The sequence below is a fragment of the Cuculus canorus genome, chromosome W, assembly GCF_017976375.1.
Source record: "Cuculus canorus isolate bCucCan1 chromosome W, bCucCan1.pri, whole genome shotgun sequence".
NCBI classification, from domain to species: domain Eukaryota; kingdom Metazoa; phylum Chordata; class Aves; order Cuculiformes; family Cuculidae; genus Cuculus; species Cuculus canorus.
The window spans coordinates 14,607,999-14,620,248 of record NC_071440.1 but is presented as its reverse complement, the minus strand read 5'-3'; the positions used below and the strand labels follow the sequence as shown (position 1 = coordinate 14,620,248).

Genomic DNA, 12,250 nt, shown 5'->3' with positions numbered 1-12,250 from the left:
AACAGGTTGCCCAGGTATGTTGTGGATGCCCCATCCCTGGAGGTGTTCAAGGCCAGGTTTGATGGGGTCTTGAGCAGCCTGGTCTAGTGGGAGGTGTCCCTGCCCATAGGGATTATTGCTTTAAGTTCATATATCAACAGTATCTCCTTTTTCTGTAGTTCCATCTGTGGATGTATTTCAGATCTCTACTAAGGAAAGATTTGGTCTGGGACATCAGCTGAAAAAGTAAGTTTGGAAAAGTGTAAAGCTCTGTTTTTCTTTAAATATTATACTCTCTTAGTTCCCAGACCATGTCAAGTAGGAAAAAATTCACAGGTTACCAGGTTAATTTTATCAAAGTGTGTTAAACTTGTTTTTCTTTAAATAAAAAATAACAGGTTTTGCCTTTTTAAGTTGAATTTTGACGGCTGTTGGAGAAAGCTTGTTTTGTGCTACCTGCCAGGGTTTTCTGTCACTTTATTGCCATTTAGGAAGTAAGCTACAAAAGTTCAAAAGGACTGTAGCTAGGAGCATTCAATTTCATTTTTTTGCTTAGATTGTGAGTCCTCTGGAGCAGGAATCTTTTTTAACATTGTGCATACTCTAAGGAGACTGTGTTTTTATAGTGGCCTCTAGGATGTACCATGGTAATTAGGGCATCCATGTTTTGAGGAGAAGAGGAAAGAATAGTTGAAAAAATTAGCAGTTTCATGTGTTCATGGTACAATTCAATTTAATAACATTTTTCTGAGTCATCTTTTCACATGCTTGTGCATGTGTAATAAAGTGGCAAGAATACAGGCTTTAATATCTGACCCTTACAACCGTAAGAATCCCTTAAGAAAAAAATCTTTTGCTGTTTGGTGTTTAAAGAAATTCAGTGCAGCATTTTCATAATCATACAAATGAATCAATGTTATTAAAATCTCTATGGTACACAACTTTGAAGAAAAAAAAATAAAAGCTCCCCAGGCATGAAAAGTCTCTTAAAATACTTCAGTACTTACGCTGCCTGATTTGTGCACTGGGTAATTATCAAAGGTCTCATAAAACATTTTCAGGTGCATATCTACATAATTCACAGAATGGCTGAGAGCAACAGGATATTCATCTTTGAAGAGGCAGTAAACTTTTTACATAGTCCATACCAACTTCCACTTAGACTTTATCACTCGTAGACCCCCACTGCTAGATTAGAGTCAGAGTAATTTGGCTTAGAAGGGAGTGCTGGAGATCACCTAGTGCAACCTCCTGCTCCAAGTAATGCTGACTTCAAAGTTAGATTAGTTCACTTCAGGCCTCAGACAGCTTAGCTGTGAACATCTCCAGCCTTTTTGGGCAACCTGTTGTATTTAACCATGCTTCTCTGGATGTCTTTTCTTTATAATCTTATGTTTTAGCTTCGCTTGCTACAATTTGTGAGCACTGCCTTTTGCTATGCATCTCTGGGAAGTGTCTGGCTCTGTCTTCTCTGTAAATCCCTTTGGATAGTGTAATATTCAACATTCCTACCTTCATGTTTGTGCTTTAGGAGAATATGCTCCTACTTGAGCAGTGTGTATGCTGTAGCCTCACTCTGTAGTCACTGGAGAGACAGACAACTATAGTTGGATAGGATGTCTTTGAATCAGTTTGTCTCTGAATCTCCAAGAGAGGTATAAATATGTCTTATGGTGGTTATTCGCACAGACTGTATTCTCAATAAGAGTTCCATGTTCCATTAATTAGTTTTAGGGGGGGGGGGGGGGAAGCATTTTTGAGGAGCTGAAGCACGCAATTGTCAGTCCACATATGTGACGGAGAAATTGTCTGAGGACACTGCATCATGTTACCTACATGGTGAACTGAGAGACCATAGTATTAAATTGAGTATGTCTTGGCTAGAATAAGAAAATCTTTTTTTTCTTTCTTAATTTGCAGAATCATGCAGACATTTGTTACACAACAGTGGAAGAACAGCAAAGAGAAATCTAATTGTATGCACAATAAGAAAGTGTCTGAGAAAAAGGTGAAAACTCCTCTGCACATCTTTTCTGCATTGCGCAGGTAATAGCAAGGAAAATGAGCTGTTACCACCATATCCCCTTAAAAATCCACAGCAGATTTCACAAGGTGAAATGTTGACTTTTCTCCACAGAGAAGTTCTCTGTATCTTACCTCATGGGTTTCCAGTCCTTACTTTGCATGACATCAAAAACAAACTAGGTAGTATTGCAACTTCTAAGTCTATTTGAAGGAAGAGCATTTCAGTGCTCTGCTCTCTGAAACAGCCATGATTCATCTAGAATTCAAAATAATTCATTTTATATTACTTAACTTGGTTGTATTTGTATCTTTACTAGCTTGGTAACATTTGACTGATATATTAAAATATATTTTTTATATATATATAAATTTTGTCACTGTCTAGCTGTTCTTTTCACAACTGTGCATATTTTTAATTTTTTAAAACTAGAATTGTCATTAATGAAACACTGATCTTTAGAGCTGCTGAGCATCCACGCGTCTCCGCTGTTTGAGCACATCAGTGTTCACCACTTCTGAAATGCAGGCACAGAATTTCAAAGAACAAAGGCATTAAAAACATAAGAAGTAGTTTGTGAATTGCTCACTTGGATTCATTATGACTTCTGCAAATTACTCATACTCTTTAAAAAGTGTTTGTAAAATCAGGCTCTGATTTTATCTCTTTCAAGAATGTGACGAGTGTGTTTTCCTGTTTATGAAGGGTAGACAGATCACCCCTTCTGTACATTTGAATTGAATGCTTCTTTGAACATTCCTTCTTTATTATTAATTTTGTCATTTTAAATTTCATATATATAAAAGAGATGGAGTACAGTGATCACTCACATTGAAGAAGGAAATGATGTCAAAGATAACAAAAGATTATTTGCCTTTTCAAAGGTAGAAGAGGAAGATGATGTTTTAAGTAGAAAGCTTACCCATTTTCTACCATGCCACACACCATTGCCTAGTGCATACAAAAGGGCATACAAAAGCCAGCTTAGTCTTTTTCCTCTTGATTAGGCTGCTGCTGCCGTGCCTGTCCAAAGATCACTCAGCCCAAACATGGGGACCCTCTCTCTCTCCTTAGACCACCATTGGTTCTTCCTGTCTGCCCAAGAGTGGTAATAAGCCAACTACAAAAGTGACTCAGCAACCTCCACATGCATTTTCCACTGTCACCACTTGATAACAGGATGTTGAAACCTGTCAGCCTCTCCCCTTGGGGTTTTAATTCTTTTCTATTTGATTGAAGCCCAAAAAATACTCCAAAGATTAAGCTGATGATGGTTCTTACTTTGCAAGGTGATGACACAGGTGAATGTGAGCCTTACAGAAATGTGACAGTTCATGTGAATGTTGTTTCATAAAAACCTTTTGTTCTTTACTTTCTTCATTCATAATTTAAGCTCCTCACATTCTCATTTCTAGTGTTACAGAGCTAGAATTTGTCTAAAACAGGAGAGAAAAAAGGGCATCAAATTGTCTTCCACAAAGCACCCAGATTATTGTAAGATTTTTTTAAAAAATGTTAAGTTCAGCTGAGTTAAATTTGATTTACTGCCTGCAAGATTCACTGCTCATTATATCATCCATTGTATCTGGACATAGAATTTGTCATGCCGTGTCCAAAAGACAATAACTTTAATGGGATCGTGCCATGATGATTACATAGGAAAGATAGATTTTGATAAGAAAAATGTCATATAATCTTGTGTGAAATATGTGGCTTTCATTTCAAAGATAATCTCCTGAATAAATGATTTGTTTAGAGACATAGAGACCTTTACAAAGAACTGTAAGGATATAACTCATCTTAAGTAGTCAGTCATCTTTTCAATGGATGGGTTTGTGAATAAATAGGAGTAAGATGTCTATTTGGTATTGGGAAATTAGTCCTACATACAATTGCTCATTTTTTTAATGTTGGGTGGTGTTTATCACTAGTCAAATACATAAAGACAGGTGGCACTTAAAAAATTGTACATGTGTTTGGACTTGTTTGATTTGTACAAGACTGATTATTCTCCAACTGTATCTTCCCCTTCTTTATTTTTAAGGTCGCCAAGTTATCTTCCACCTGGCTGTGGTAAAAATAAATCAAAACTGAAGTCAGAACAGGGTGAGATCTCCAAAACTCACAAGCTACTGAGAAAGACTTACTCTAGCACAGTTAAGGCAGAGGACATGTGTACCACAAAATCAAACAGAACCTTTGGCCGCTTGTTATTGAATGACCCTAGGACTGAACAGACAATAGATATTAAAATGCACAAACGGTTGAACCGTTCTTGCTCTGCAGCCATCAAGCAGGAGTGCATCACTTTAAAGCCCCACATGCTGTTAAGTAGGTCATGTTCTGGGGACCCTCAATGTGAGCACAACAGCACCTTGAAGCCCCACAAACTTTTAAGCAGATCCTACTTCAGTAATCTTAGAATGGAAGAACTGGATGGATTGAAGAATCACAAGTTTCTCAGCAAAACTTACTCCAATGCCCCCAAATCATCCAAAATGGAGCCGTTCAAGGAGTCCACCATAGCAGAGGGCAGGAGCCCCTCTCTTACCTCAGGGCTTATTGGTATCTTAACACCATCTTCATCATCACCTTCACAAGCTGCTGTGTGTATTAATTTTTTTATTCTGCTCATTTTCCTCCTATTATTTTCCAAATCTACTGTTATGTTTATTATGCAAAGGCATTGATTGATACTTAAGACATCTGTTAGGGAATATATTGGGTATATTGAATATATTGGAAGACAAGAACAATGGAGTCAGCTATTTAAGGATTTAGACAACTGTGCATGCACCTATATTTAAGTTATAAAACCAGAATTTGCTTAGGTCAAGACAGAAATTTTACATCACATTGAATACAGATCAATGTACAGTTGCTAGCCATTGGAAAAGTTTAATCATCCACTTCCTTCCCTGTCTCCTTTATTGCTGCACAAAGGAAGGAGAGTGTGAGCTTCTGTGCTGCAAAATTGGCTTGGTCACATAGTTCTTTTCTCATTTCCCTGTTTGCTTTGTGGGGGAAGCAACTGTCCATTGGAGCTGGTCTTACTCTTGTTTAAAACAAGGGTTAATTGAGATAAATATCAGCCCAGAGAGTTTTTTGTATTTTACTGACTCCTAAAACAAAATTTCCTTCTAATTTATTTGTTGTATGTTGAAATAAAAAGACAGAATCTGAGTGGGATCTGAGCACAGAGATCTATCAGTGTGGTGCTCACAGAAGTGAGATCATAGTGAATATATACAAGAAAAAGATTTTAAGCTCTCTTTCAAGCCTAAGCATATAGCCTATATTTGGACAGACAATATGCAGTTAAAATTTAAAGGAAATTACCAAATGCCAGTTTATTAGAATGGAGTGAAGGCATTGATATTTCCATCTGAGGTTAAAGGTTTTGGGATACTGAAATACAAAACCTCATCAGATTTAAAAACTGAAAAGAAATGCTAAAAATCTACCCCATGCTCAGCAAACAGCAAAGGAATTGATTACGTGTAATGCTTGATTTATGCAAATGAGAGATCTTTTTAGATGCAAATATTGTTTAATATATTCACATGCATAAAATTCAAATATTTTACCATTTCCTCATAATTAGCCTACCAACACTGATGTTGCCTGAACTTTATCTTGCAGCAAAATTATGGTGCAAAATGCATTCTGGTACGTGACCATGGCTTTCTTGTGCAGGTAGGATGTCATATCTTATGAAACACTGTGGAGCATGAGCCAACTGTTAATTATTTTTAAGCAGATGTTGTTTTTCTCATTTTCGTTGTTTTCAGACTATTGAATTTGCTGAACAGCGGATACCAGTATTGAATGAATACTGTGTAGTTTGTGATGAACCCCATGTGTTCCAGAATGGCCCTATGCTAAGGGTAAGCTTGCTGAGATAAACAATGTATTTTCTAATACCTTAAATAGCAATGGATGATACAAACATGTTATAAAACTATTGAATTATTTCAGACATGTTTCATCCTAATATCCTTTTAAGATGCAAAAATGTAATGCACATTAACTAGATTTTACTGTAAATTTGAAAGAAAATATATTGCAAGCAAGGGAGGTGGAAAGCATGCTTGTATAATAATCATAGAAACATAAAAGAGTTGCATTTCATTGAACACTATTGTGCTAGAGTAGTCAGGACGAGATAAGCTAGAGGAAGTGCGGTAGAGTGCTTTCCTGGTCCTCTGACACTCCTTTAAAAGCTTAGGGTCACCTCAGTCTGTTAGCTCCTATCAAGCCATGACCAGGGTATTCAGATACATGGGTGACAGTGCTACAAGGTCATGAAGTTCTTGTGACACTTTTGCTCATGGGCCACTAGAATGAACCATGCTCCTTAATGTGGTAAAAAAGGCAATGGAAAGAGATTCTCTTTGAAGTGTCTGATCTAGCAGTGACCTAGTCCAGGGGCACTGTTGTGGTTCAGTATGCCCAAATACTGTCCAGTTCCTTTCCCATTATAACTGGGAACCAGGAATTTTGCATGCTGAACGCTGCACCCTCTCATAGTGAAAAAGAATAAGATTGGTCATGAAAGACACACCCTGCCTGGAGCTACTGGATCAGTGTAGCTTTGTAAAAGAGTATATAGGACAATAAAATTCTTATCTTTAAGATTGATCTTGCAGTTTAGAAACCTTGTTTCATGTGTCCTGAATCCTATGGAAATGTGAGTAACCCTAAAAGATTAAAGCCATGGAAAACTGTTCAGTGTGTTCATCTGCCAATTTCTCCACAGTGTGGTGAGCAACTACACATAAGATGAAGCAGACATCATCTATGATAGTTCCATGGAGCTAAATTCAGGAAGGTTATTGCTTACATGGTAGCAGAAGTCAATTCAGCATCATCCCCTGTGACACTTAGTGGCACAATAGTCAGGCATTCTGACTGCAGGTGGGATATGTAAATAAGCTGCTAATAGGAATGGAAGGAGTCTTAGAAAAGTACTATGATGCATCATGAAGCTATAACACTCATCTTTATAAAGGTCCATGGTCCATTACTTCATTCCATCCCCTTTATAAAATGCCAGTAAAAAATAGGTGATGCTTTCATCTAGGTATTCACACCTTTCCCATATAAGATGAGGATGGATGTAATTTCTCATCATAGCATGTTTCTTTAGTATTTATTTTAAGAACACAGTGATATCTAATGATCATTTACAGTGCATCCAAAGTTATAAAAGCCAAATTGGGTGCTTAGTGATACACAGTTTTATAGAATGCCACTGAAAACTGCAAATTCCCTGAAATCACCATGTGGCATGATTTGCAGTCTTTCTGCAAAGCACAGGGAAAATTCAATGAATACATGGACCATAAGAAGAAAAAATATTTAACCTGTTGAATAGCATAGGCCATACCATTTCATGCAGTTACTCCTAACAGTGATCAGAATCCTACATATTTCACTTTTCATAAAAGGATTAAGAAACAGCTTTGAAATCATTAGCAAGCATTGGGACTGCAGCTTTTATATCCAAACTGCTCATTTTTCTCATGTAAAGAATCACAGAGAAAGAGGCTGCATCCTCCTGCAAGGCAACTGTGCTGCACAGTTCTCAGGAGCTCTGTCATCAGTCTCTTCTGAAGTAGCTCTTTGCTCAGCTTTGAAAAAAGGTAGGAAGTACAAGGTCAGACACAGGTTTTGTGCTGAGGAGAGATGAAGAAGACAGACCTGATAAACCTGAAAACAATAAGAGTCTGCTTATTTAAACTGTTAGACAAAGCCACATGTTGCTGTCTTTGAATTTGTTCTCAATAAAGAAGTTGTTTAGATGAGTGAGTCATGGGCTATTATTTGTCTGTAATTAATGGCTATATATTAATTGTTTCAAAAACATTTTTAAATGCTTTTTTCTGACATTGCAAACAGTTGGTATTTCTTTCACGTGTTGTTTAAATAGTTAAATAGGTTATCCTGATTTCTGTCAAACATAGTAGACTAAATGTTAGAAGTAAACTTAGGAAATTTTAATTACTTTCAGAAAGCCCATTCTGAAGTACTGAGATATTCTCCCATAGGGGGTGTCTAGTGAAACCCCCCTGAAACTGGAGTTTGTTTCATCCACTTCGTTTCACTGTCTTTTGAATGTTTCCAAGAGTGAAGACTCCACAGCCTCTCTGGGCAACCTGTTCCACTGCTTGATAAAGCATTAGAGAAAGCTAATTTTAGCTTTATCTAAAATTTTAGGTAAAGTTTAGATAAAACTAGTCCTGTATGAGAGAATAAAAGGACTGAGTGAACTCCAAAGGTCCTTCTCAACCATATAATTTGGTTCATCTAGCTAAAAAATGTATTTTGCAAAGCAGATTAAATAATGCACTAAAGAAACTTCAACATTATTTGGTTCCATATCAAAAGGCTATTAACTTTTTTTTAATGCTGGTGGTAATATTCTAAGGAATGACTACGTTGCATTTTAATAATGCAACAGTTTTGCTGCTATATTGGTAGAGAGATATCTTGGTTTAGAAATTCAGCATGTGATAACAGTACTTTTATTACAAACATTTAACTATAATGTTAACATGAGTCATTAATAAAATTGGTCATTATATTTAAGGATCTAATTAAAATAAGTATAATAAAAGTATATTGTCATATACTATCATATTTGAAGACCGGAAGAAAGCAAATGTCACTCCTGTTTTCAATAAGGGCAAGAAGGAGGACCCAAGAAACTACAGGCTGGTCACTCTCACCTTGATCCCTGTGAAGGTGATGAAACAGCTAAGCCTGGAAACCATTTCCAGGTGCATTAAGGGCAAGAAAATCATCAGGAGTAGTCAGCATGGCTTCACCAAGGGGAAGTCATGCTTGACCAATTCGATAAACTTCTATGATGAAAAAACTAGCCTCGTAGATGAGGGGAAAGCAGTGGATATTGTCTCCCTGGACTTCAGTAAGGCTTTTGACACTGTCTTTCATAAGATCCTCATAGACAAAATGTTGATGCATCGACTAAATGAGCAAACCATGAGGTGGACTGAAAACTAGCTGGAGGGATGGCCTCAAAGGGTGGTGATCAGTGGCACAAAGTCTAGTTGAAGGCCAGCGTCACATTTTAGTTAGAGCAAGGGAACACAGGGGAACCTCCTCAGGCTCTTTACAATCTCACCAGCCTATTAGATTTGTGCTGGCAGCATCACAGGGAGAAATCCTTCATGGAAGGGGGACCACCTCGGGCCCTTTACAATTTGTCCAGCCTGCTAGGATCGCGCTAATAGTGTCACAGGGGCAGATCTCTTATGTCCCTTATATTGCGCTGGCAGCATCACAGGGACAAATCCCTTATGCAAAGGGGGCCACCTCAGGCCCTTGACAATTTGTCCAGCCAAGTGTGATTGCACTGAGAGATTAAAGTTTCCAGAAACTTGTATATGTGCACAAATAAATGTTGTTATATACACTTGTGACAGATTAGGGATTTGAGAATAGCTGATGATGGATGAATCTCCATTGCAACAGGAGTCTCATGCATTTCAACAAGAAGTGCAAAGTGCTGCATCTAGGGAGGAACAACTCCACGCACCAATGTATGCTGGGGACCACCCAGCTGGAAAGAAGCTTGGCAGGAAAGGCCCTGAGGGTTCTGGTGGACACCAAGTTGAACATCAGCCAGCAACGTGCCCTCGTCGCAAGGAATGTTAATGATATCCTGGGCTGCATTAGACAATAAAATTGCCGGCAGGTGGAGGGAAGTGATTCTTCCCCTCTACCCAGCACTGGTGAGGCTATACCTGGAGCATTGCATCCAGTTCTGTGCTCCCCAGTACAAGAGAGACATGCACATGCTGGAGAGAGTCCAGCAAAGGGCCACTAAGATGATTAAGGGACTGAAGCATCTCACATAGGAAACACTGAAAGAGCTGGGACTGTGTAGCCTGGAGAAAAGAAGGCTCAGGTGGAATCTTATTATTGTATATAATCATGTGAAGGGAGAGTGCAAGCATTTAAGATGTGTAGCTAATGACTATCTTACTGTCTGTATGCCCTCCTGAATTCCTCATTTATAAATAATAAGCCATCGGTAAAACAGCATCGTTGAATGGATTTTAAAGACCTTTGAGATAATTATACATGACAAAAAATTCTCACAATGTATTCAATAAGAAAAAAAACCACCCTGTCTTGGTATCAAAAATTTTTCTTTCACTTAAGAAATCTCTTTAGAGTGCCATCTTGTGCTAAAACCTCAGACTGAGACCTCTTTAGAACAAAGTAGGAAATAGTAAAAAATAACTCAGCAAAACTAAATATTGGAGACAGTTTCTTTGAAATTTATACTCTGGTACAGACATCTCTGGGGTTTGAAGTATTTGCCATAAAATATCAATGGTAAAATGCTGTAAAACAATATTTGAAATACCCGTGCTTTACATTTAGCTGTAAAAATAACTACAATCTGGTAATTCTGGTGTATGTGTACTTATATTAATAACCTTAGATTTTTAAAATTATTTTCTTCTCAAAGTGCTCAGTTATGATTTATTCATTATGGGTGAAATCTTGGCCTCAGAGAGTTCCTGTTGACTTGAATAGGTCTTGGATTTCTCTGTCCTTTGAATAAAAGTTTCATAGCCGCCACTGAAACACAGAGGCAATGATGTTCCAGAAACAGCACACAGCTTAGATATGGGAGGTTTTTGGAGTAGAGTAAACATCACTGAACTATGGCAAAAACTGTAGGTGTACAAATATATGTAGCCAGACTGGAGTTTAGCCAAGATGCTTGTGGAATCCCAAGATTCTTGTGGAATAATGCATGTTCCTTCTTATCCTTAGTCAACTATATAACCTGGTTTTATCTCTTTTTCTGAAAAAAAGCCTCTCCAGTTACAATCAGTACTTTAGTAGAATGGACTTCAGTCACTTTGCTGCTTACTATGAGAGTAAAATGGCTCTAGTATAGTTTGTCCTGTTGCCAAGTTCTTACCAAAGCTTGCCTTGCCCAGCTAGCACCCCATAATCATAGAATGGAACCACAGTATCATTAAAGTTGGAAAAGACCTCTAAGATCATCAAGTCCAACCATCAACGCAATACCAACATTCCTACTAGACCACGTCCTGAAGCGCCACATCTACATGTTTTTTGAACACCTCCAGTGATGGTGACTCCACCACTTCCCTGAGCCACCACTCTTTCAGTAAAGAATTTTTTTCCTAATATCCAATCTAAACCTTCCCTGGTGCAACTTGAGGCCATTTCCTCTTATCCTATCACTTGTTACCTGGTTGAAGAGATCAGCAGACACCTCGCCACAACCTCCTTTTATTTAGGTAGTTGTAGAAAGCAATAAGGTTGACCCTCAGCCTCCTTTTCTCCAGACCAACAACCCCAGTTCCCTCAGCCACTCCTCATAAGACTTGTCCTCCAGATCCTTCACCAGTTTTGTTGCTCTCTCTGGACATGCTTCAGCAGCTCAGTATCTTTCTTGTACTGAGGAGCCAAAAACTGAACATGAGATTCAAGGTATGGCCTCACCAGCACCAAATACAGGGGCACAATCATTTCCCTATTCCTTCTGGCCACACCATTTTTTATACAAGCCAGGCTGCTGTTGGCCTTCTTGGTCACCTGGGCACACTGCTGGCTCATTTTCAGCCGGCTGTCGACCAGCATCCCCAGGTCCTTTTCCAGCCACTTTTCCCCAAGCCTGTAGCAAGTTTTCCCCACCCTCAGCAAGTTTGCAGATGACACTAAGCTGGGAGGAAGTGTCGATTTGCTGGAGGGTAGGGAGGCTCTGCAAAGGGATCTGAACAGGCTGGACCGCTGGGCCGAGACCAATGGCATGAGGTTTAACAAGGCCAAATGCCGGGTCCTGCACTTGGGGCACAACAACCCTATGCAGTGCTACAGACTGGGGGAAGAATGGCTGGAGAGCTGCACGGAAGAGAAGGACCTGGGGGTGTTGGTTGACAGCCGACTGAACATGAGCCAGCACTGTGCCCAGGTGGCCAAGAAGGCCAATGGCATCTTGGCTTGTATCAGAAATGGGGTCACCAGCAGGTCCAGGGAGGTTATTCTCCCTCTGTACTCGGCACTGGTGAGACCGCACCTCGAATACTGTGTTCAGTTCTGGACCCCTCACCACAAGAAGGATGTTGAGGCTCTGGAGCGTGTCCAGAGAAGAGCAACGAAGCTGGTGAAGGGGCTGGAGAACAAGTCGTATGAGGAGCGGCTGAGAGAGCTGGGGTTGTTTAGCCTGGAGAAGAG

General features: G+C 39.1%; 1 protein-coding gene across 1 annotated transcript in view; it reads left to right on the top strand.

The window, feature by feature from the left end:
* LOC128850230 (protein mono-ADP-ribosyltransferase PARP8-like) overlaps nucleotides 1-12,250 on the top strand; it is a 161,106-nt gene that overhangs the window by 123,807 nt on the left and 25,049 nt on the right. The window contains exons 11-15 of the mRNA XM_054053222.1: nucleotides 159-225; nucleotides 1,900-2,025; nucleotides 4,047-4,608; nucleotides 5,645-5,698; nucleotides 5,794-5,889. Of these exons, the coding sequence (XP_053909197.1) occupies nucleotides 159-225; nucleotides 1,900-2,025; nucleotides 4,047-4,608; nucleotides 5,645-5,698; nucleotides 5,794-5,889 (905 nt within the window). The remainder of the gene's footprint in view (nucleotides 1-158; nucleotides 226-1,899; nucleotides 2,026-4,046; nucleotides 4,609-5,644; nucleotides 5,699-5,793; nucleotides 5,890-12,250) is intronic.